This window comes from Muntiacus reevesi, chromosome 1, assembly GCF_963930625.1.
Source record: "Muntiacus reevesi chromosome 1, mMunRee1.1, whole genome shotgun sequence".
NCBI lineage: Eukaryota > Metazoa > Chordata > Mammalia > Artiodactyla > Cervidae > Muntiacus > Muntiacus reevesi.
Window position 1 is genome coordinate 159,412,282 of NC_089249.1, and position 27,010 is coordinate 159,439,291.

General features: G+C 37.7%; 1 protein-coding gene and 1 pseudogene across 2 annotated transcripts in view; both read left to right on the forward strand.

Annotated features, from left to right (window-relative positions):
- Positions 1 to 27,010, forward strand: part of TESK2 (testis associated actin remodelling kinase 2) — a 135,941-nt gene that overhangs the window by 45,276 nt on the left and 63,655 nt on the right. For both annotated transcript variants that reach the window (XM_065914119.1, XM_065914122.1), the window contains exon 3: positions 21,929 to 22,050. In XM_065914119.1, coding sequence (XP_065770191.1) covers positions 21,929 to 22,050 — 122 coding nt within the window. The remainder of the gene's footprint in view (positions 1 to 21,928; positions 22,051 to 27,010) is intronic.
- LOC136152413 (large ribosomal subunit protein uL30 pseudogene) lies at positions 23,011 to 24,400 on the forward strand (annotated as a pseudogene).

The window sequence follows — 27,010 nt, forward strand, 5'->3', positions numbered from 1 at the left end:
CTTTTGTGCTACAGTGTCAGAGTTGAGTAGTTACAACAGGGACCATATAACTTCAAAGCCCAGGATATTTATTGTCTGTCCCTTTACAGAAAAAGTTTTCCAACCTCTGGTCTAACAGCTCTGTAGCGCACAGCTAGGTGATGGTTAGTTTTTATCTTTGATTACAAAGTACAGATGATTACAGAGCTGTAAAGGTCAGGTTAAATAAAAAATGTATCAGTAGCAATAAAAGAAAATATTTAACTTCTGATGTGGGAGGTATAAATTATGCAGGTATCTTAAGGACTTTTAGTTGCCTTAGATAGCAAAAGAAAACTGGATGATGGATGACTTCATATTAAAGAATGTGAACTTTTTGTGTGTTTTTTTTTTTTTTTTTGGCTGCACCACATGGCATGTGGGATCTTGGTTTTAAAATAATTCTGTTTTAGGATTTAGGACCCTCTGGTCATTCATCCTTAAGAATAGATTTTAGTTATATTAATCTGTTCAATTTAGTTCTGAAGCCTGTCTTTAGATAAGTAACAAAGACTACTAGGCTATATGTTATGAAGGATAGAAAGCCATGACTATCAAACCTCACGGTATTTATTGTATACTTTGTGGGTCAGTAGCTCCATGAATTACAATTAGATAATTGCTCATTTTCCTTATTTTTGGCCATGACATGCGGCATGTGGGATTTTCCCCAACCAGGGATTAAACCCAGGCCCACTGCATTGGAAGTGTGGATGCCAGTGTACCACCAGGGAAGTCCAGAAATAATTATGAATGATGAACCAGGGCAGTTGTTCTCAACTGGGGTCAGTTTTGCCTTCCTAAGAGATATTTAGCAATGTCTGGAGATATTGTCACAACTGGGCAGTGGTACTACTGCGATCTAGTGGGTAGAGGATCCACTAACAGTTCTACAATGCACAGGATAGCCGTCCACCACCAAAAATTGTCTGGCCCAAAATGTTAATAGTGCTGAGGTTATAAAGCCCTGACCCAACAGCACTAGAAAAGATATAATGTATATAACATCTGTTACTGAAATTAGAAAAAATACCCTTTTAGAAGCAAAATAGGTTGGATTTACACTTATAACCATTTGTGAGCTTCCGAGAGTTCCTTTGACTGTTAATCTTTTTCTTGTTTTAAAAATACTATAAAACAGGTTAATTTCAGTTGTTTCTAAGAAATGACTTAGACATTTTGGATGTTAGTGAAATCTGTTTAGGGAAGAACTGAGGTATGTGTAAATAGAGGTGACGTGAGTGTTTGTATGTACATTTGTAAGAAAAGAATGTAAAACCAAATGGCACAATGGCCCCAGTCTCTCACCTCTGGTAAGTGAAAAAGCTATTCAGCTCCAGTGTAGCATTGTTCAGTTTCACATTAAGAGTGTTTCTGTTGGGCTACAGTAGAAGGCTCTTAATTTCTTCTTATACTACTCCTTGTTTTGTTTGGAAATATAATTGGAAGGAGGATTTGTAGGCTGACGACTTTTCCAGTCTCTTGAGATAATTAAAGTACCCCCATGAGATAATGTATTTTAGTGTGTATTGTGAAACCTATAAAACCTGAAATTCTATTCCAGAACAAAGTATCAGGGTACTTTTTTTTTTCTTTTTAATAAGAACTTTACTGAGAAATAGTTCAGGTAATATAAAATTCTCCTTTTTAAAATACATAATTCAGTGGTTTTTAGTGTATTTACATGGCAGTACATCTCTCACCATTAACTTAAAAATATTTTTATCTTTCTAAACAGAAATCCTGTACTTATTAATAGTCACTGTCCATTCCTCCCTTCCCCCATCTCCAGGCAAACACTGTTCTACTTCATGTGTCTATAGACTTGCCTATTCTGGACGTTTCATATAAATGGAATCATACAATATGTGACTTTTATGACTGACTTCTTTTATTTAGCATAGTGTTTTCAGCATTAATTCATGTTATAGTATGTATTAACATTTCATTCCTTTTTATAGCCCAGTAATGTTCCGGTATATGGAATACCACATTTTGTTTATATAGTCATTTGTTGATAGACATTAGAATTGTTTCCCTCTTTTGCCTATTGTGAATAGTGCAGCTACGAACATTTTTATACAAGTATTTGTTTGAGTACTTGTTTTTAATTCTTTTGCTGTATATCTAGAAGTGGAATTTCTGGGTCATATAGTTATTTCATTTTACTTTTTGAGGTACTGAGGTTCTCCACAGTGGCTGTTTCATTTTACATGCCTGCAAGCAATATGTAAGGGTTCTAGTTTCTCTACATCTCATCAACACTTACTATTCTCTTTATTTTTTTTTAATTTTTTATTATTACAACCATCCTAGTGGGTGTGAAGTAGTATCTTGTGAGCTTTTTTTTTGAGATAATAATTGATTTACAGTATTATATTAATTTTAGGTGTACCACATAGAGGTTCACAGTTTTTACAGATTATAGTCCATGTATAGTTATTATAAAAATTGGCTATATTCCCTGTGCCATAGGTAAAGTGCTTTTAGTTTATTTTATGCATAGTGATTGTACCTCTTAATCCCTTGCCCCTTTTTTGCCACTTTTCTTTGCTCCATTGGTAGCCACTAGCTTGTTCTGTGTATCTGTGTCTGTTTTGCTTTTTTTGTGTCATATTCACTAGTTTTGGGTTTTTTTAGATGCCACAAGTAAGTGATAAAATATAGTATTTGTCTTTTTCTCTCTGGATTATTTCACTCAGCATGATACTAAGTGTATTTTTGTGCATGGTGTGAAGGAGTATTCTAATTTTATTGATTTACACATAATTGTCCAACTTTCCCAACACCAGTTGTTGAAGAGATTGTCTTTAATCTGTTGCATATTCTTTCCTTTCTTTTTTTTAAACTTGGGTTGTTTTTGTTAAGTTGTAGTTCTTTATGTAGTGTCCTTTGATGCACAAAAGGTCTTAATTTTGTTGAGATTCAATTTATAGCTTTCCTTTCGTTGTTTGTGCTTATGATGTCATATCCATGAAATTGTTGCCAAATGCAATGACGTGAAGATTTACCCTAATGTTTTCTTCTAATAGTTCTGTCATTTCGGCTCTTAACTTTTGGTGCTATTGTAAGTGGAATTGTCTTTTCTTTCTTCTCTTCCTTTCTTTCTGTGTTCCTCCCTTCCTTCTTAGGTCTTTAAAAAAAAAAGGAATATTTTATTAAAACAAAAGTTATTACAGTGAAAGGGGATTTAAAAAGAAAACTAAGAGTGATGTTTCACTTGGGAGGATTTTTATACTCCAGCAATGAGGACCCTTCCTTTAACTTCAGGAGTGTAAGTGTTGGAAGAATGCAGTGGCTAAGATCAAACTGAGAATGTCAGTGTCAGGCAAAAGTCAGTTGGTGTCTTCCAGAGTGACAGCATGGGATATTGTAGGGAAAAACAGGCAGAGCAGCAGCCTTTTTGCCTCCTCTAGAAGAGAACTTTATGTGCTATAAGGAGAGTGCTCCAGCTACCTTGGGTTCAAAGTCCTAAGGTTCTTAGACTTTGTTTCTAGCAGTTTTGTTGTAGGAAGATTATGTTCTTAATTTCATTTAGAAAACAGGCTTCCCTGGTAGTTCAGATGATAAAAAATCTGCCTGCAGTGCGGGAGACCTGGGTTCGATCTCTGGGTTGGGAAGATCCCCTGGAGGAGGGCATGGCAACCCACTCCAGTGGGTTGCCTAGAGAATACTCTTGGACCAAAAAGTGTGGCGGGCTACAGTCCATGGGGTTGCAAAGGGTCTGACACACGACTGAGTGACTATGGACTCACACAACACAGTATAGAAAACAATTGATTTTTATATATTTATCTTGTATCCTATAACCTTGCTGAACTCTTCTATTAATTCTAATAGTTTTTGTAGTTTGGTTTTTTTTTTTTAGAATTTTCTATACATAAGATCATGTTGCCTGATCAATATAAATCTTGATTGTATTGATCTATTGAGAATCAATCCCCAAACATTCCTTTAGAAGATTAATTGAATTTCTTTGATATCAGATTTTCTTGTAACTAATACACTAAAATGTGTCTTCTCACTTCTCAAGAGGTGTGGCTCCTTGTTTTTAATCCCACCATACTGAATACTCAGGAGAAGGCAGTGGCAACCCACTCCAGTACTCTTGCCTGGAAAATCCCATGGACAGAGGAGCCTGGTGGGCTGCAGTCCATGGGGTCGCTAAGAGTTGGACACAACTGAGCGACTTCACTTTCACTTTTCACTTTCATGCATTGGAGAAGGAAATGGCAACCCACTCCAGTATTCTTGCCTGGAGAATCCCAGGGATGGGGGAGCCTGGTGGGCTGCCATCTCTGGGGTCGCACAGAGTCAGACACGACTGAAGCGACTTAGCAGCAGCTGTGGCAACATACCGAATACTTTGTCATTTTGGGACTAGATTGTATTCTGAAGATATTATTGATAATTATGTCAATCTTGAGAGAGTAGTACTCATAGTGCACTGATTTGATCATCCCCCCCCCAAAGCCTTGCTTGTCTTTCTACTCTTGGGGAGAAGATTTTCTCCTCTCCCGTACCTGGACCCATGCAGTCTGAGTTAAAAGCCCATATTCTGTGTCTTCACAGAAGCCGATGTTACCTTTAACATATTCTTTTGAAATCATCTGATTAAGTGTTTTGTCATCCTACTTAGCTTTAAGCTCCATAGGAACAGGGACTGTGTCTTATTTATGTTTGTTTCTCTAAGATATAGCATTATGCCTGGAACAGAGTAGGCATTTATTCATCCATCTATCCATCTGTTCACACCAGACACTGTGTTAAGTGCTGAGATATAGCACTGAGATACAGTGATGATTAAAACTTGTTAATCCTGACCTTGTGGAAATTATAATCTAATGGTAATCAGTTATATTAACATTATTTAAGTACAAGAGTAATTGCCACACAAAGGGAAGGATAGTGTATTAGTTATTTATTGCTGCATAACAATTTTACCACCGATGCAGTGGTTTAAAAAGAACACATATTATTATATTTGTTTCTGTAGTTCAAGAGTCTAGGTATGACTTAGCTGGGTCCCCTGCCTCAGAGGCTCACAAAGCTGCAATCAAGGTGTCAGTGGGGGCAGCTGTCTTATATGAGACTGAGCTGGGGAAGGATCTGCTCCTAAGCTTATGTGGTTGTTGGCACCATTCACTTCCTGGCAGGCTGCTGGATTGAGGGCTGTAGGTCCTTGCTGTGTTTCCTTCTCCATGTGGCAGCTTGATTCTTCAAAGCCAGCAAACATGGGAGTCTCCTAGCAAGTTATGGTTACAGTCTTATGTAACATCATTATATTTAGGTTGCAGTTAACTCTTTTTTAAAAAGTTATTTATTTTTATTTGGCTGCTCCCAGTGTTAGTTGTGGCATGCAGGATCTTTGATCTTCTTTGTCGCATGTGAACTCTTAGTTGCGGCATGTGGGATCTAGTTCCCTGATCAGGGGTTGAACTTGGGCCCTCTGCCTTGGGAGCATGGAGTCTTAGACACTGACCCACCAGAATTCTTCTTTAATTTTTCTTTAATTCATTAATTCTTCTGTAACTTTTAAAAAATATTTTTATTTATTTATTTTTGCATGTGCTGAATCCAAGGGGCTAACACTGTATTACAGAGATTTACAAAAGAGAATAGAGAGGAAAGAAGTTCCTTCCCATCTCCCACCACCTTTTTAAAAAGAGTTTAGCATTGAGAACCCCGGGAGAAAGGATGATAGCAGTCCAAGGCTTCTTAGGGCTCTTCACCTTGGAAATGGTCCTTGTTACATATCCTTGCTGTCTGTCAAAACTGCTTCTTACTAAATTTCCTGCTGTTTCTCTTGTTGCATTTATCTGGTTTTGCAACCTCCTTGAGGTACAGTGATGTTTCAGAGAGGGAACTCTCATGGGGAGGTTCAGGGTTTTGGGGTGAAGTGATACGTTTTAAAGGAGACTATTGGTATCACATGTATTCTTAAGGTTCACTCACAGTAGTGTATGATTGTAGCTTTTGGCCATATTCCATCCATTTACTATTTCCTCCAGAGCTGATGTGGAAAGTTGGGCTACTGATTAGTAAAGAATTTCACAGATGTCTCTGGGGGATGAACTCAGCACTAGGTAACATCAGGGGATAATTTATCAGGTTGAGAGTTTTATTGTGTGTGTACTGCTATGCCGAAGTAGCTCCCAAGATCCTTCACCTTAATTAATAATCCAGCTAGAAAAACAAAAACTGGAAGCACAGAAGTTGTATGTACAACTTGGATTCACTCAGTGCATGGGTGTATTTCTGTTGATGTTGATATATGCGAAGGCATGTGAGAGATATAAAACGCTGATCTTAGGATTTCCCTGGGGGTCCAGTGATTAGAAACTGTTCTGTTTCGAACTGAGCCAAAGGCCTGGGGTTCGATTCCTGGTTGGGAAACTTAGGGTCCTGCAGGCCTTGTGGTGTAGCAAAAAAAAACCCAACAAAACCCTTATCTTAAAGCATATTATTTTTGCAATAAGGAAGGTGGGAGGGTTGGTTTCTTCCCCTTTAAGATCTCATAGCACTCTGCTGATACTTCGAGCATGTAATAAACATTGCAGTTATTTGCTATCTTAATCATTCATTCATTTACTCAGCAAATATATAGTTAGTGCTCATTAGGTATAGGACATTGAGCTAGTGTTAGGGGTAGAGAAATGAATAAAATCTCACCCTAAATAAGCTCTTTGCTTAGGGTGAGAAAAAAGAAAATATATTTAAAGTATAGTACTTGCTAAAACAGAGCCTGTAGCAAGAGCCTCAAATTACTTACTATATAGTTAGTAAGTGTGTGAAAGTATGCAAAGGGTGCCAAGGAATTTAATATGGGCCACCAGTACAGACTTTGGAGTCAGAGAAGGTTTCTCAGAGGAGGTCACCAGTGAGTCTTCTAGAAGAAGAAAGAGCTTGTCAAGAAGACAACCAGGGAAGAGGGTATTTCACGCAAGAAGAGAAGCATTTGTGGAGGCACAGGGGAATAAGAGCATGGAATATTCTCAGAGTGGTGAGTGAGAAATTGGATTTGGTTCAAGTCTGCTGAATTCATGGAAAGAAGTGGCAAGCCTTTGATGAGTCTAGAAAGGTAAGCAGTGACCTGAAAATGAAAGATTTCTGGAGATATGTTTTCTTTTTTGAATAATTTTATTATTTATTTATTTTGGCTGTGTTGGGTCTTTGTTTCTGCATGGGCTTTTTTCTAATTTTGGCCAGTGGGGATGGGGGGTCTATTCTTTGTGGTGATGTGCAGGCTTCTCATTGTGGCTTCTCTTGTTGCCAAGCATGGGCTCTAGGCGCTTGGGCTTCAGTAATTGCAGCATGTGGGCTCAGTAGTTGCAGCTACTAGAACACAGGCTCAGTTGTGGTGCATGGACTTAATTGCTCCTTGGCGTGTGGGATCTTCCCAGGCTAGGGGTTGAACCCGTGTTTCCTGCATTGGCAGATGGATTCTTTACTACTGAGCCACCAAAGAAGCCCCTGGAGATATGTTTCTTTATGAGTTTTTTTCTTTTCCCAAATCAGCTTTTGGTTTGTTGACCCTCTTTATTATTTTTTCATTTTCTATTTCATTAACTTTTGCTTTTATCTTTATTATTATACTTTCTTTTTTCCTTAGAATCTTTATTTTTGTTATTATTTTTAAAATATTTGGTTGCTCTGGGTCTTCATTGCTGCTAACAGTCCTTTATCTAGTTACAGCAAGCAGGAGCTACTGTCTAGTTCCGGTGTGTGGGCTTCTCACTGCAGTGGCTTCTCTTATTGCAGAGCACAGGCTGTAGAACATGGGCTTAATAGTTGCCAAGCATGGACTTGATTGTCCCGCGGCATGAGGAATCTTCCCAGACGAGGGACTGAACCCATGCCCACTGCATTGGCAGATGGATGCCTAAGCACTGGGCCACCAGGGAAGTCCTCCCTAGAATCTTTAGGTTGAACTCTAAATTATTTATTTTTAATATTTTACAGATCAGTTAGGATTGTCTTTGGCAGTATGTTATAGAATCAGAACACAGTGACTATTCAAATAAGATAATAATTTTTCTCAGGAAATCTTGAGAAATTCCTATGCTTTATAACTGCTTAAGGAATTCATCAACAATTCAGGCCTCCACTAGCTCTCTTTAGTGTGTGGCTTTTGTCCTCTTGCTCTTGATGCAAGCACCACATCTGTGCTTCAGCAGATAAAAAGAATTTCATCAGGAAAACATTAGAATTCCCAGAATCCTCTACCAAGCAATTCCCACTTCCATGTCCTTACTAGGACTAGGACATCTGTCCACCCTAGCTGCAGGGAAGGGAAGATTGAGTATTTTAATTAAGCACAGTGCCACCTAATTGGACTTACGTCAGTCAAGAAAAGGAGACGATAGATGTTGGGTAAACAGTCAGTATTGCCCACTATGCTTATTTTTAATTATCTCTTTATTGTTGATTTTAAATTTTATCTCATAGTGGTCTGAGAATGTGATTCAGTTCTTATGATGTAGTATCCATGCATTTGGTAAATTGTTTTCTTGTGCATGCAGTGCTTTTTTCCTTAGACCACTTGTTTTGAACACTTTCAGGCCCACTGTTCTTTGCATTATCAGAATTCAGATGCTGGCTCAGCTATTTGCTGAAGCTCTGAAAAAATCTTATTTAATCTCTCTTTGCCTCAGTTTCCATAGCTGTAATATGGGAAATGTTAGTAATATCTCATAGAATTATTTTGAGGATTAACTGAGTTAAAATATATAAAGCAGTTACACAACAGAACCTCGTATGTGGCAAGTGGTATAAATTTAGCTGTTATAACAATTTTTTAAAACCTAACTCTTAACTACCCTGAAATGAAATTGATATGGAACTGTGGTTCTGTTGTTTATAGTTATATAAGATCAATGGTAAATATCACTGATAAAATTGTATGATAAAAGAAGAGTAAAATTAAATTAGTAAAAATATAGATTTCAGTATGCACATTTTGGGGCCTGACTGTGCTGGAATACATAATAAAACAGTTAGATGCTTTTACCTTCTCAAGCATGACTCATTTTAGTTTTAAGAGAAGATAGAAGCCACTCCATGCAAAAACAAAACCAAAAAAGCAGATGCCATAGAATATTAGAATAAAAGTGTAATAATAGACCAGATTTATTTCTATGTGATAAGGGAAAGAGGAACTTCAGTTGAAATAGGAATAGCTTGCCAAGACAAATTACAGATTGATTAAGGAGGTATAATATATCTTTGCCAAGTTTATCAGAGTGTTTCTAAGATGTTCATTTAATCTGGAATGTTTCATTAGAGAAAAAAGTTGTCAGAATAGGCACAATGATAAGTTTGTGGGCAAAGCAAAAATACACTTTATACATATATTCTTTAAAAATTGTATTTATTTATTTATGGCTGTGCTGGGTCATGGTTGATGTGCGCAGGCTTTCTCTAGTTTTGGTAAGAGGGGGCTACTCTAGATGTGGTGCACGGACTTCTCATTGTGGTGGCTTCTCTTGTTGCAGAGCAGGAGCTCTAGGGCATGCAGGCTTCAGTAGCTGCAGCACACAGGCTTAGTATTTGTGGCACACATGCCCTGCATGTCGAATCTTCCCGCACCAGGGATCAGATCCGTGTCCTCTGCACTGGCAGAGGATTCTTAACCACTGGACCACTAGGAAAGTCCTATGTATGTTTGATATTTTAAAAAAGGCTAAGTAACATGAAACTCTTGCTCAATGTTATGTGGCAGCCTGGATGGGAGGGGGGTTTGGGGAAGAATGAATACATATTTATGTATGACTGAGTCTCTGTGGTCGCTATTCACCGAAAACTGTTAGGACATCATTAATTGGCTATTCTGTTGCTGTTTAGTCACTAAGTCCTCTCCGACTGTCTGTGACCCCACGGACTGTAACTCATCAGGTTCCTCTGCCCATGGGATTTCCCATGGAACTGGAGTGGGTTGCCATTTTCTTCTCCAGTTAATTGGCTACACCCCAATACAAAATAAAAAGTGTTTTAAATAAATCACCATAAATATAAAAAATATGAATATGAAAAATATGCAAATGGATCTGATACAGATGTGTTATATTGGGATTCAGGAGCAGCACTGTCATTGGTGGTCTGATTTTCTGAAATGATGACCAGTTCTTAATGATATTCTCAACAAAACAAAAAGCAATTTTCCTTAATTTACAGGTAGTTGCATTCCTAGGAAGTTCAGTATATACTAATACCATGCAAGGTGACTTTGTTTTTAATGTAAAATGGAGTTAGAATCCAAGCTTAGATAATAATAAGTATGTTCTTTACTTACATGAATATCTGATAAGACATTTGCATTTTCTACAGCACATGAAACAATGCTTCCTTGTGCCTACAGTCCTGGAGCTGCAGGATGTCTTAGCATCTCAGGCCTGCAGCACTCCCTGCCCCCAGTCATTATTAGAACCAAAGCATTTCACCTGCAAACTTCAAAAACACTTCTGAAGTGAGGTGTTGTAGCCTCCTTTGAAGATTACTGTTTAAACTTTATTTGCCTAATATTAATGTTGCTATACCAGCTTACTGTATACTTACTATACACTCACTGTGACTTCTTGGCTGAAAGTCCTAAGCCACTTATCTAATAGTTAACTTTATGATTAACTACTTTGTTACAGTTCTTACATTGTTGTCCTTTTTATTACTTAATTCTCCCTTTAGTATTTCTGTGAGCTGGTCAGAGGCTTATGCTTTTCTTCCCCTCTGGAAAATAAGTGTCCTGACTCAAGTTAACCATTTAAATTCAACAGACATTTTTTGAGGAGTCAGCTACTAGATGCTAGGCACTGTGCCAGAGAAGAATTTCTCAATTTGGTTTCATATCACATTGCTAAAGCTGAAGTTATTGCATGAAGTTTGTTATTTTAAATGATTGAAGTACCAGTATATGCAAATAATTTAATTTTAAAAATATAAATTAGAGCTGAATTAGAGGCACCCCTGGAGAAGGAAATGGCAACCCACTCCAGTAGTCTTGCCTGGAGAATCCCATGGACAGAGGAGCCTGGCAGGCTACAGTTTATGGGGCTGTAAGAGTTGGACACAACTGTGCGACTAAGCACACACACACACAGTTCAGTTCAGTTCAGTTGCTCAGTCATGTCTGACTCTTTGCGACCCCATGAATCGCAGCACACCACTAATTGAGGTTTCCCTGGTAGCTCAGTGGTAACGAATCCACCTGCCAATGCAGGAGACACGGGTTTGAACCCCGGATCAGAAAGGTCGCCTGGAGAAGGAAATGGCAACCCACTCCAGTATTCTTGCCTGAAGAATCCCATAGACAGACGAGTCTGGTGGGCTACAGTCCATGGGGTCACAAAGAGTCAGACACAACTGAGTGACTAAAACAACAACTATATTTCCTCTCATTCCCACTTGTATGTTAATATGCTTACTTGAATGGGATAAAAATGGATAAAATAATAACTAGTGGCCTTAAGATTGTGTATAACCTGTAATCTGCCTTTTCTGTTATATTCCAGAGTCTATAGTTTGCAGTCTACTAGTGTCTGTTGATAGTTATATAACAATTGCCATGCTTTTCTTTCCTGATTAGCTTTTAATGATTTGTGACTAAAATCTAGATTTGTCCATATGAAAAGAAGTCTTGCTTGTCAGAAGGTGTGTATTGCAGGTGGATGGTGGGAGGAGCTGAATAGCTGTTCTCAGAATAAAGAAATGAATAATGAATAAGGCAGTTTTTGCCCTTAAGCATATAGGAAGTTGTTGCATATGCAATTGTAGATTCTGTGTCTTTGGGAGGAGGTAAGTTCAGGATCTTCCTAGTTGCCACCTTGAACCAGAACTGCCCTTAGATATATTGGAGATCAGTGGACAGACTAACAGCATACAATATGCAAGTGCTGAGACTTCCCTGGTGGTCAAGTGACTAAGACTCTGCTCTCCCAACGCAGGGGGTCTAGGTTTGATCCCTGGTAAGGGAATTAGATCCAATATGCCGCAGCTAAAGATCCTGTGTGCTGCGATGAAAATGGATCTCCTGAGTGCCGCAACTAAGACTGGCGCAGTCAAATAAACCTTTTGAAAAAATATGAAAGTGCTGTAACAGAGATAAATAAGAACAGAGTATTAAGAAAACACAGTGGAGCCATCTAACTTTTCTTGAAATAAAGTGAGATTTTTCCCAGGGAAAATGATGTTTCTTATAACTTGAATAATTGAAAAGAATTTGGAAGGGAGATTAGGATAGGGCTTAGGGGGTTGAGGATTACATCAGGGCAAGGAGAATAGAATGTGTCAAGGAAAGGAAAAGTGGAGAGGGTGATGCATTTAGAAATAATTAGAAGTATTAGTATATAATAACTAAAGGTAAGGGGAGAAGAGGGCTTCCTAGGTAGCACGGTGGTAAAGAATCCATCTACCATGCAGGAGACTCGGTTTTGATCCTTGGGTCAGGAGATCCCCATGGGGAGGAAATGGCAACCCATTCCAGTATTCTTGCTGGGAAAATTCCATGGACAGAAGAACTTGGTGGGCTGCAGCCCATGGGGTCACAAAGAATGACATGACTGAGCACACACTGAGTGCTGAAGGGGAGAAGATAGTGAGAATATACAAGGAGAAGTCGATGGATTTAGTTTTGCTAAAAGGAGTTTGGACTTTATTCCCCAGGTAGTGGTGAGCCACTGAAGAATTTTAAGCTGGAGAGCAACAAGATAACTTTGCAATTGGAGAACAAGGATTGCTGGGAGATCTGACAAACTGATGTCTCATGTTGATATGTAACAGCCTTCTCAGCATCTAGCACAGTGATTTATATATGGAATATGATAGTATGACAAAATGCGGTCCACTGGAGAAAGGAATGGTAAACCTCTTCAGTATTCTTGCCTTGAGAACCCCATGAACAGTATGAAAAGCCAAAAGGATAGGACACTGAAAGATGAACTCCCCAGGTTGGTAGGTGCCCAATATGCTAATGGACATCAGTGGAGAAATAACTCCAGAAAGAATAAAGATTTGGAGCTAAAGCAAAAACAACACCCAGTTGTGGATGTGACTGGTGATAGAAGCAAAGTCCAATGCTATAAAGAGCAATATTGCATAGGAACCTGGAATGTTAGGTCCAAGAATCAAGGCAAACTGTAAGTGGTCAAACAGGATATGGCAAGAGTGAACGTTGATATTTTAGGAATCAGCAAACTAAAATGGACTGGAATGGGTGAATTTAACTCAGATGACCATCATATCTACTACTGTGGGCAGGAATCCCTTAGAAGAAATGGAGTAGCCATCTTAGTCAACAAAAGAGTCTGAAATGCAGTACTTGGATGCGATCTCGAAAATGAGAGAATGATCTCTGTTTCCAAGGCAAACCATTCAGTATCACAGTAATCCAAGTCTATGCCCCAACCAGTGATGCTGAAGAAGCTGAAGTTGAACAGTTCTATGAAGACCTACAAGACCTTCTAGAATTAACACCCCAAAAAGATGCCCTTTTCATTATAGGGGACTGGAATGCAAAAGTAGGTAGTTAAGAAACACCTGGAGTAACAGGCAAGTTTGGCCTTGGAATACAGAATGAAGCAAGGCAAAGGCTAATAGAGTTCTGCCAAGAGAACACACTGATCATAGCAAACACCCTCTTCCAGGAACACAAGAGAACACTCTACACATGGACATCACCAGATGGTCAATACTGGAAGCAGACTGATACTATTCTTTGCTGCCCAAAGATGGAGAAACTGTATACAGTCAGTAAAAACAAGACCGGGAGCTGACTGTGGCTCAGATCATGAACTCCTTATTGCAAAATTCAGACTGAAATTGAAGAAAGTAGGGAAAACTATTAGATCATTCAGGTATGGCCAAAATCAAATCCCTTATGACTATACAGTGGAAGTGAGAAATAGGTTTAAGGGACTGGATCTGGTAGACAGAGTGCCTGATGAACTTTGGACAGAGGTTCGTGACATTGTACAGGAGACAGGAATCAAGACCATCCCCAAGAAAAAGAAATGCAAAAAAGCAGAATGGCTGTCTGAGGAGGTCTTACAAATAGCTGTGAAAAGAAGAGAAGCCAAAAGCAAAGGAGAAAAGGAAAGATATTCCCATTTGAATGCAGAGTTCCAAAGAATAGCAAGGAGAGATAAGAAAGCCTTTCTCAGTGATCAGTGCAAAGAAATAGAGGAAAACAACAGAATGGGAAAGACTAGAGATCTCTTCAAGAAAATTAGAGATATCAAGGGTACATTTCATGCAAAGATGGGCTCAATAAAGGACAGAAATGATATGGACCTAACAGAAGCAGAAGATATTAAGAAGAGGTGGCAAGAATACACAGAAGAACTATGTACAAAAAAGATCTTCATGACCCAGATAACCAAGATGGTGTGATCACTCACCTAGAGCCAGGCATCCTGGAACATGAAGTCAAGTGGGCCTTAGGAAGCATCACTATGAACAAAGCTAGCGGAGGTGATGGAATTCCAGTTGAGCTAATTCAAATCCTAAGAGGTAATGCTGTGAAAGTGCTGTACTCAATATGCCAGCAAATTTGGAAAACTCAGCAGTGGTCACAGGACTGGAAAAGGTCAGTTTTCATTCCAGTCCCAAAGAAAGGCAATGCCAAAGAATGCTCAAACTACTGCACAATTGCACTTATCTCATATGCTAGTAAAGTAATTCTCAAAATTCTTCAAGCCAGGCTTCAACAGTATGTGAACAGTGAACTTCCAAATGGTTTTAGAAAAGTCAGAGGATCCAGAGATCAAATTGTCGACATCCACTGGATCATAGAAAAAGCATGAGTTCCAGGAAAACATCTATTTCTGTTTTATTGACTATGCCAAAGCCTTTGACTGTGTGGATCACAATAAACTGTGGAAAATTTTGAAAGAGATGGGAATACCAGACCACCTGAGCTGCCTCCTGAGAAACCTATATGCAGGTCAGGAAGCAACAGTTAGAACTGGACATGGAACAACAGACTGGTTTCAAATAGGAAAAGAAATGCGTCAAGGCTGTATACTGTCACCCTGTTTATTCAACTTATATGCAGAGGACATCATGAGAAACTCTGGACTGGAAGAAGCACAAGCTGAAATCAAGATTGCTGGGAGAAATATCAATAACCTCAGATATGCAGATGACACTGCCCTTATGGCAGAAAGTGAAGAAGAACTAAAGAGCCTCTTGATGAAAGTGAAAAAATTGGCTTAAAGCTCAACATTCAGAACACTAAGATCATGGCATCCGGTCCCATCACTTCATGGCAAATAGATGGGGAAACAGTGACTGACTTTATTTTGGGGGGCTCCAAAATCACTACAGATGGTGATTGCAGCCATGAAATTAAAAGACTCTTACTCCTTGGAAGATAAGTTATGACCAACCTAGATGGCTTGTCAAAAAGCGGAGACAAAAAAAAAAAAAAAAAAAGCGGAGATATTACTTTGCCAACAAAGGTTCATGTAGTCAAGGCTATGGTTTTTCCAGTGGTCATGTGTGGATGTGAGAGTTGGACTGTGAGGAAAGCTGAGTGCTAAAGAACTGATGCTTTTGAACTGTGGTGTTGGAGAAGACTCTTGAGAGTCCCTTGGACTTCAAGGAGATCCAAGCAGTCCATCCTAAAGGAGATCAGTCCTGAATAGTCATTGGAAGGACTGTTGAAGCTGAAACTCCAATACTTTGGCCACCTGATGCAAAGAACTGACTTATTTGAAGAGACCCGATGCTGGGAATGATTGAAGGCGGGAGGAGAAAGTGACGACAGAGGATGAGATGGTTGGATGGCATCACGACTCAATGGACATGAGTTTGAGTAAACTCCGGGAGTTGGTGATGGTTAGGGAGGCCTGGAGTGCTGCAGTCCTTGGAGTCTCAAAGAGTCGGACATGACTGAGCGACTGAACTGGACTGGTAGTATTTGCTATTTGAATGTGACTGAAAAGACTAATGAAAGATTATCTGTTACTTTCAAGCTGCATGCACACACTTGGCCAACTCTTAGTTGTGGCTTAGTTTGTAGCTTTTGTTTGTGGATCTTTTTTTTTTATCATTATTATTTTAAAAAATCATTTAATTATTTTTGACTCTGCTGGGTCTTCAGTGCTACTCAGGCTCTTCATTAGTTGCAGTGAGCAGGGGTACTCTTTGTTGTGGTTCTCGGGTTTCTCATTGTGGTGACGGTATCTATGGCTTTTTTGTTTTTTTGTTTCAGCTTACTACTGAAACATTCCTAAGACTTAGGACATATAGGGTACTTGGACTTCTGAGATGTTGAAAGAAGCCTTTGTTTTGTAGAGCTTTCATCTTCTGATTTACATAATATATCGTTCATCTAGATCATGTATACGTTATACACACCAGTGATTTGTTGTTGTTTTGGTCAGTGCATTTTGTAAAATTCCCAGAAAGGTACTAATCAATCTTGAAATAATAACAACTTCTGAGAATGAGCACAGAAGATTGGGATTAATGAATCTGATAGTCAAAAAGGACTTTACTTATGTATATTGTTTTAATGTGTTACAAAGAAAATATATGCATATATTACTTATTTAGTTAAAAATGAATATAAATTAAAGTTGAAAAGCTATGTTTTCTATTAGAAAATTAGGCAAGTACATTATGGAAGAAGTAGAAAATGAAGAAACATAAAAGCAAGAAAAAATCATTGGTCTATTGTCAATGATAAGCATCATTAATATTGTATAAACTTACTTCCACTTCTTTTTGTTTTCACATAAACTTAGGCATATGCCATATGCAGAATTTTTTCCCCTACAATTAAAAGCTAATCTTTATTTCTTAATTTTGTAAATTCATGTAAGGAAATGAAATTCAATTTTTACTTGTTTATTCCAACTTTTGAAAACTTTTTCAATCTGTAGAAAATTGAAAGAATAATGCAATAAACTCCTGTAAATCCCTTCATCTAGATTCATCAGTTGTTAGTATTTATTACATTGCTTTATCTGTTTTTTTGACAGACCACTTGAAAGCAAATTGCAGACATCATGACACTTAAATACATCATTTTTTATACGTTAGACAATTAGTCTTAATTCAGTAAAATAATTTAATGTACAGTCTCTATTAAAATTTTCTCTCTTTGCCTCCAAAAAGTCTTATAAGTTTTGGACCCTGAATTCATTTGTTTCATTTCAGTGGTTATGACTGTTAATCTCTTTTAATCTAGAATATTCCAGGGCTTCCCTGGCAGTCCAGTGGTTAAGACTCTGTGCTTCCACTGCAGGGGGTATGGATTTGATCCCTGGTCAGGGAACTAAGATCCCCCATGCCATGAGGTATGGCCAAAAAAAATTTTTTTTTTTTTTTCAAAAATTAAAAAAAATCTGGAATGTTCCCCCACATTTTGTTTGTTTGAAGAGTACTGTACAGTTGTTTTTTAGGTATTCTGAATATATCTAATTTTTTTCTTATGATTCAATTCAGTTCAGTCGCTCAGTTGTGTCCAACTCTTTGCGACCCCATGAACTGCAGCACGCCAGGCCTCCCTGTCCATCACCAACACCCAGAATTTACTCAAACTCATGTCCATTGAGTCAGTGATGCCATCCAACCATCTCATCCCCTGTCATCCCCTTCTCCTCCTGCCTTCAATCTTTCTCAGCATCTGGGTCTTTTCTGATGAGTCAGTTTCTTATGATTAGGTTTTGAGTTAAACATTTTGGCAAGTGTATTTCATTGCTTCAGAAGGTTGATAATGTTGCATGTCTCACTTTTGATAATAACTGAATTTATAACCCCTTGGTTAAGGTGCTAGCTGCCAGACTTCTCCATTGTAAAGGTTATCTTTTCCCCTTTGTAATAAATAAATCATCTTGGAGGCCAATACAGATTCGAATATTGCTCTTTTCACTTAAAATTACAGGTATACATTTTCTATATTATCTCAAAATCACCTGATATGCTAAACTGTTATGAACATATAGTTTCTTATCTTTTTTAAACACAGTACCTATTTGTCTGAATACTTACTATGTGCCAAGCACTATGTTAAGTACTTTATACACATTTTTTTGTTTCTTTAACATAACAACATCAGTTTATCCTCCGAATGATATAGAGACTATCATTCTCTTTATTTTACAACAGAAAACTTCAAATAAAAGTCACTCTGAGCATTAAAACTTGAATTTGGTCTGCTCATCTTGAAAGCATGAGTACTTCACCACTCTGCTATGTTCTTCTTTAGAAAGTGAATTTGAAGATCCTATGGTAGCATCCTATGGTAGCATCAGCTGAATTTAAAAATCAAAGAGGGATAGTAATTTTCTTACCTTGGTTAGAATTTTCTTACCTTGGTAAGTAATTTTCTTACCTTGGTAAGAATTTTCTTACCTTGGTAAGTAATTTTCTTACCTTGGTAAGTAATTTTCTTACCTCTTCTCTTCCCTCTCTATCTCTTCTTTCTTTTCTTCCTTCCTTTATTTATACTTGTGGTAAAGTATATATAAAATCTACCATCTTAACCATTTTTAAGTGTACAATTCAGTTCATATTTTTGTGTCGCCATTCTCCAGAACTGTTTTCATCTTGCAAGGCTAAAACTCTGTTTAAACAATTCTGAATTGCTCTCCTCCCTGCAACCCCTAGCAACCACCATTCTACATTCTTTCTGTTTGAATTAAACTATCCGAGGAACCTCATAGAAGTAGAATCATAAGTATTTGCCTTTTCCTAACTGGCTTACTTCACTTAGCATAATATCTTCAATAATATCATAATATCATCCATATGACAGTATGTGTCAAAATTTCCTCCCTTTTTAATGCTGAATAATATTCCCTCATGTGTCACATTTTGTTTATCTGTTCATCCGTTGATGGACTCTTGGGTTGCTTCTGCCCTTTAGTTATTATAAATAATGCTGATTCGAACATGAGTGTACAAATATTTTTTTTGAGACCCTTTTTCAGTTCTTTTGGGTTTGTACCTAGAAGTAGAATTGCATTCTGTTTTTAATTTTTTAAAAATAAGATATTTAAAGATATCAGTTTCTTGGAAATCCTCTTAGTAGTAGTAACAATGATCTATGTGTAGAGGAGAAACTTAAGCAGAAATTGACCTTCCCTTCATTCTGAAAATCTAAGTAGGTTTGAGGGCTGACAAATTGCTGTGGTTTTGACAACTTGGAATGAAGATCCTCCTGGATTTAGACAGGTTCCCTATGTTTAGTGGACCTTTATGGTTCTTTTTTTCTTTTGGCCTTGCTCTGGGGCACGTGGGATCTTCAGTTCACCTACCAGGGATTGAACCCATGTCCTCTGAATTGGAAATGTGGAGTCTTAACCACTGGACTGCCAGGGAAGTCCTGTGGACCTCTATACTGGATGATACCTTTTTCTTTATTGCCCGTAGTGAGTTTTGTACTTCAAAAATCTGTCCAAATCTATTAATTCTTGGAGGTTTCACTGAAGTCCCATGAAGTTTTTCCCTAAGTGCATTAACATTCATATAAATACCTCTTGTGATGTATTTGAGTCTTTATTCTCTTTCTTGACTGATTGGTCAAATTGCTTATTGTTTGTCCTTTTCTCGATGGCTAATTCCAGAAAATTTAAGCCGAATCTTGTACTGCTTTTCTGTTTATATCCTTCCCCCATACCTCTGCCACCAAAAAGAGAAAAAGAAAAGAGCTACCCTGAAAGAACTTACCTGGATAAATGAATGATGCTCTGGCCCTTAAAAAGTATGTTAGAAGTATCATTTAACCTGCTGCTGTATCGTTCTTGCTGCTGTTTTCATTGTGCTCTTATGATGTGCCAGGCCTTTTAGGTACTGCAAAATAAAAATTAATACAATATAGATCCTGGTCTCAAAATGCTTTGTAGCCTAGTGAGGAGATATTTATGCACAGAACTATGTCTTGAATTGTATACTGTTGTTCTGAGGCAGTATAAAGAAGGAAACCACAAACAGTTCCTAGAGACAGACAAGGAAGATGTCAGAGAGGAAGGGGATATTTGAGTGTGACCTTCAAAGATAGGTAGAATTTGAGGGGCTAGAAGAAAGAGGAAAATATTTTATGCAGATGAAAGACATACAGTGTTATGAACATGTTCATCTCCTTGTCTACTTGTTTAAGGAAGTAGGGTTTTTTATGATTAATTTGAAACAACTTTTTTTAATCCCTAAATTTCACACATTGTTTTATCAAAGTTTCTTAAAAGCAGACATTAAAAAAAGAAAACAAAACAAAACCTCAAGAGTGATAATTTTCAGATGATGGGGAAAAGAAAAAAAGAGTGACTTTCAGAATGGAGAGCCCTTATTAAAAAACAGATGTCTTCTGTTAATAGAGCTGGAAAAATACTGTCAGTGTGTTCTTTGTATATAAATGTCTCTTTTAACTTATCCACGCAGGATCTGAAAAGGAAAGCCACTTCTCTTTCATCAGTCACGAGGTACAAGACAACAGAATCGTGATGCACTAGGAAGAGAGCTGGTTCCAAATCTCACTCAGGGATCTAGAAGAGGGCAGAGACAGCCAGTGCTGTGCCCAGTTCTTCTGCTCAGGGTTCCTGTGGCTCTGAGTGTTTTAATTCTTCCTTCCCCTTCTTCTGTCTAGACACTCTGAAACATTGCTTCTTTGAGTTTTAAGATAAGCTGTGTTGTCTGTCCTATATTAATAGCTATACTAAACTTCTGAGGCTGTTGTCCTGTCAAAGAATTTCTGGAGATCGAAGAGTTGAGTAGATTTTCATGTTTTCTATTGGAATTTCCACTTGGTGAAGTAGAAATAAGATCCTGAAATGATACTCTGAAAGTTCATAGAATGATGACAGTTGTGCATGGCATGTCCCTGTTGTACATGATCTGAAACGAATTTTTTTTAACCAGTAAGTAATGAGGTCTTTGGTACTTTGTAACTTTTCTACAGCCTCATTCATAATTGCCCAGTAGGAAACACATATCTAAGTGAATAATTGAACTTCTCTTGGTTAAGACAAAATATTTTCTCTCATTTTGATACCACTGAGACTACTTTTGGAGGCTGAAAACATAGTTAATTTTCTTGCAGGTAAAGTGTTGAGTTTTTTTAAGCCTGTGGCATGTGCATTGAAATTATAAAATAATATTTTTACATGTAAAATAGATTGAGTTCTACAGAGGATGAACATTTTAGAAGTAGACTTTGCTCTGTGTATATGGGTAATGGTGTGAGTGGTGTGGCTCAGGTTTTTTGTATCTGACTTGATTGTATGTAAATAATTTTAAGGAACTTTGGGTTGGGTTACTCAATATTAGGTCCAGAGATTCACTGCCCTCTTTCTGTATTTAACATGCAATAATTTTTTCTGTATAGGTATACATTTTATGGTGCTTGGGAGAGATTTTGAGGATGTGGGTTTAGTGTCCTATAAAGACAGTTTTATAGTTCATTAAGTGTTATATAAGCCTTGTGCATGAATCTTTTCTGTGCACAGTTAAAACTACGAAAGAGACTTTCCAGTTAGTGTCCTAAGGCTCAGAAGCATTGGCCATTAGGAACCAGCCTACATTTTCCCCGTTTCTCTCTAAGGTATTTTTTAAAAAACATCATGATTTCTTCTTTTTTTTAAGTTAGACTTTTTATTTTGTATTGGAGTATAGCCAATTAACAATGTTGTGATAGTTTCAGGTGGACAGCAAAGTTAGAAGTCATGATTTCTTGAGGTATATTCATGTATTTTCTAGCCAGCTTAATATGAAACAGTTTTGGTCTTCAAAGGAATAAATCCATCTTTGTTAACAGATGTGAAACCCTTATGTAATCAGAGTTTATAGAAAAACATCCCTTACCATGTCTGTTTTATCTGAATTGTCAGTAAAACATCTTAGCATGCTCTACATGTGGAGACTTTGACCTCATATATAGCTGCCATCCTTAAGTCTCTTGTTCTATTTTATTTTCTAGGTGCGCCACCGAGCTTCCGGCCAGGTGATGGCTCTTAAGATGAACACGTTGAGCAGTAACCGGGCAAACATGCTGAAAGAAGTGCAGCTCATGAATAGACTCTCCCATCCCAACATCCTTAGGTAATGGCCTTTCCGTCCTTTCAGAGATCAGTGAGAAAGCTGAAACATTATTGGAAACTTGTTAGAATAGTATTAATAGCTGAAAAGGTTTCATGCTGCATTTGTCTTGCTGGAATTTTAGCTGGGCTGTAGGTCTTTTTCTACCTACTGAGACTTAATTTTCTGGTAATTAACTGCATTTAATAAGGCAACTGTTGGGACTTCCCTTGGCAGAGCCAGAAAGCTTTCTTGGAGGAGGTTGAATCAAATTGGAATGTGAAGTTTAATAGGATTTTAGAAGATAGGGGAAGAACTCAGAAAGGAACAAAATTGTTGTTGTTGTTTAGTCGCTAAGTTGTGTCTGACTCTTTGTGACCTCATGGACTGCAGCACACCAGGCTTCCCTGTCCTTCACTATCTCCCGGAGTTTGCTCAAACTCATGTCCACTGAGTTGGTGATGCCATCCAATCATCTCATCCTCTGTCTTTCCCTTCTCCTCCTGCCTTCAGTCTTTCCCAGCATCAGGGTCTTTTCCATTGAGTCAGCTTTTCGCATCAGGTGGCCAGAGTATTGGAGCTTCAGCTTCAGCATGAGTTCTTCCAATGAATATTCAGGGTTGATTTCCTTTAAGTCACTGGTTTGAGCTTCTGGCTGTCCACGGGATTCTCAGGAGTCTTCTAGAAACTCAGAAAGGAACAAAATAATAACAAATAAAGCATAAAGGTAAAAGTGCAAAGCCTTTTAAGGGGTCAGTGAATTAAAAACCCATTTGGCTATGGAGTATGCAGAAGAGGAGAAAACTAATGCTCCTACTAAAACCCTTAAGAAAAAAATGAAGGAATTTTGAGGACTTCACTGGTGGACAGTGGCTAAGACTCCACGCTCCCTATGCAGGGAGCCTGGGTTTGACCTCTAGTTAGGGAATTAGATCCTGCATGCCACAACTAAAGATTCTGTATTCTGCAAGTAAAAGATCCCACATGCCGCAACGAAGATGGAAGATTGTGTGTGCTGCAACTAAGACTGGCACAGTCAAAATAAATAAAATTAGAAAACAAATATATTTTTTGAAAAGTGAAAGAATTTTGCAGAGCTGAAGATCAAGTGCCTATGAAAGAAATTTGCCCAAAAGATTCTTCACAAGGTAAAGAATGAAGCTTATCTGTAAAGAAGCTAAGTGCTATCACAAAGAGTATAGGCAGATGTACAGAACTGAGATTCTGATGGCTAGGATGGCAAGAAAAGCTGGCAGCTTCTACCTGCAGAGCCCAAACTGGCATTTGTCATCAGGATCAGAGGCATCGGTGTTGTGAGTTCACAGATCTGAAAGACGTTGCAACTTCTTCACCTTTGTCAAGTCTTCAGTGGCACCTTCGTTAAGATCAACTATGCTCTATTTAACATGCCGAGGACCGTGGAACCATATATTGCGTGGGAGTGACCAAACCTGAAGTCAGTAGATGAATTGATCTACAGATGTGGTTACGATAAAATCAACAGGAAGCACATTTCCCTGACAGATAACACATGGATTGCCTGATGTCTTGGTAAATATAGCATTATCTACATGGAGGATCTGATTTATAAGACTTATACTGTTGGAAAATTCTTCAAAGAAGGAAACAACTTCACAGCACTATTTATAATAGCCAGGACATGGAAGCAACCTAGATGCCCACAGCAGATGAATGGATAAGGAAGCTGTGGTACATATACACCATGGAATATTACTCAGCCGTTAAAAAGAATTCATTGAATCAGTTCTAATGAAGTGGATGAAACTGGAGCCCATTATACAGAGTGAAGTAAGCCAGAAAGATAAACACCAATACAGTGTACTATCACATATATATGGAATTTTAAAAAGATGGTAACAATAACCCTATATGCAAAACAGAAAAAGAGACACAGATGTACAGAACAGACTTTTAGACTCTGTGGGAGAAGGCGAGGGTGGGATGTTTTGAGAGAACAGCATTGAAACAAGTATACTATCAAGGGTGAAACAGATCACCAGCCCAGGTTGGATGCATGAGACAAGTGCTCAGGGCTGGTGCACTGGGAAGACCCAGAGGGATGGGATGGAGAGGGAGGTGGGAGGGGGAATCAGGATGGGGAATACATGTAAATCCATGGCTGATTCATGTCAGTGTATGGCAAAAACCAGTACAATATTGTAAAGTAATTAGCCTCCAACTAATAAAAACAAATGGAAAGAAAAAAAAAAAAAGAAGGAAACAACTTCTTGTGGCTGTTCAAATTCTCTTCTCCATGAGGCTGAATGAAGGAAAAGACCACCCATTTTGTAGAAGGTAGAGATGCTAGCCACAGGGAAGACTAAATCAACAGCTTGTTCGAAGGATGAACTAAGATATCTACTATGATTATTTTTGTGATCTGGTCAGGGAATAAATAGAGCAATTTATTGGATTGAAAAAAATTTTGTTAATAATAACAACATTGAGAAAACCATTTATTGAAGTCTTCCTTGTATGCTGGATATTTTGCCTATTTAAAGATTTAATTTTCATAATTATTCTCCATTGAAGAAACAGGCCAAGAGATTTATGTGTTGTATGAGGTCTGTAACTTTGAGGTAGGACTCTTTCTACCATGTTTCACCCAGAAGAACTTTTTCTGTCATGTCTCTCCTAAAGGATTTGACGGGATAGCATTGGTAGATAAATGTGGAAAGATAGAACTGGGCCATTCTATTCAGAAATGTTTTGCCCAAAGCCAAGAAGATTATATTTTATGTTTTATGTGTTGAATTCTGAGCAGGGTTTAGATGACAGAGGGTAACTAATGGCAAATTCAGAATGGTTTAGTGATGGAGAGACTGGTGGCCAAGAGATCAGTTAGGGAACATCTACAGTTTGAGATGGTTGAGTCTTTTTGTTTGTTTGTTTGTTTTTTTACTATTTAATATATAGTATACCATTTATAGTATATGTTGTTTAGTCGCTAAATTGTGTTCAACTCTTTGCAGCCCCATGGATTGTAGCCCATCAGGCTCCTCTCTCCATGGAATTTCCCAGGCAAGAATACTGGAGTGTGTTGCTATTTCCTCGAGATGGTTGAGTCTTGATTTGATGTTCTTCTTAGGAATTTTAAAGCTGATTATATTTTCATCTTGCTTAAAAAGTACTGTTTTATTACTATTGTAGAAATGATACATCATCACTGTGTATCATTGAGAAAATAATATTCAGAAAAACAGGAAAATAAAAAATAGTCTTAATATCAGCATCTAGGCATCAAGCTAGTATTAACATTTGATATATTTTCTGCCGATCTTCTTTATTCATCACTTCTTTTTTTATTCTCTTCACTATGAACTTGACTGGTAATTGCATGGGAAGAGTGACTCTAAACAAATTTTATTACATGACAGCAAAATTTAAAGATATAGTTCTTATATAAAGAAGTAGAATACTATATAGTGTACTGATTAAAAATGGAGGCTCTGGATTCCAGATCAAGCTGCCTGAATAGAAATCCTGGATCTTGGGAAAGTTATTTAACCTCTGAGATCCTTAGGTTTCCCATCTATAATGGGGATAATGACCGTAAATCCCTCGTAGAGTTGTTATTGAGGATTAATTTAATCCATATAAAGCACCCTGGAATAGTACTTGGTTTTGTTAAGTGTCCAGTAAATGTTAGCTATTATTATTAGTTTCTTTTCCTCTGGCTAGTTCTTTAAATGGCTCACTGCATCCCATCTGTCTTTTATCATTCATTCACTCACCAAACATTTGTTGAGGGTCCACTGCTGTTTCTAATACATTCAAGAGTTTTCTGCTAGAATGATGCTGTTGAATAGAATAGAACTTTCTAAAATGGTGGAAATGTTCTTTATCTATGCTGTTCAATAGCTTCATGTGGCTAATGAGCATTGAAATGTGGCTAGTACAAAGAAGGAACTAAATTTTTTTTTATTTTACTTAAATTGCCATATGAAGCTTAGCAGCTACTATATTGGACAATCCTGGGCTTTCAGTCTGTGTACATCTTTGCTCTTGTTGAATACCATTCCTGTTCTGATGTCTCCTTGGTCTACTTTCTCAACCTATCTTTTTTTTTTTCCTCGTTGTTCAGGAATGACACACCCTTTCCTTTTAACTTACAAAAAATAATATTCTTTGCTGTGAGCTGTTTTCTAACATATAAAATGTAATGTTAATTCTATCTTGATCTTCACAATAAGCCAACAAATGAGATAATGTATATAAAATCTATAGATCTGTTATAATACATAGTAAGCATATAATACATGAAAATTATTATAATGATTATTAACCATGGTGGGTTTGCATTTTGATGGTGACATTTTTGTCCTGCATAAGCCATCTGTCTCAAATATAGTGCAGTTAAAAGCCTAGAAGTGGATTACTTTTAAAAGAAGTTTTAGTTGTTTATCTTTCATGTTTTCTTGCCTTTACTTTCATTGTATATTTTGAATACAACAGAAGGAAATTATCTTATCAAGGGGGCCTACAGCAAGCAGAGTCCTCTTGGCTTTTGTTAACCAGAGGAGTCCTATAGCAGTAGAAGCATTTATTATACTTCTCTAGGACTGATGTTGAAGCTGAAACTCCAGTACTTTGGCCACTTGATGCGAAAAGCTGACTCATTTGAAAAGACCCTGATGCCGGGAAAGACTGAAGGCAGGAGGAGAAGGGGACAGAGGATGAGATGGTTGGATGACACCACTGACTCAATGGACATGAGTTTCAGTAAACTCCGGGAGTTGGTGATGGACAGGGAGGCCTGGCCTGCTGTAGTCCATGGGGTCACAAAGAGTTGGACACGACTGAGTGACTGAACTGAACTGAACTGAGGATGCATAACTGTGTTCCAGTCTCAAATTCTTAGAATTTTTATTTCCTTAATGCTTTTCTAATTGACTTAGAAATTTACTGTTCATACTTTATATTTTTTGTGATTCAAATTTTTTGTTCCTATTTGTTAGTATGG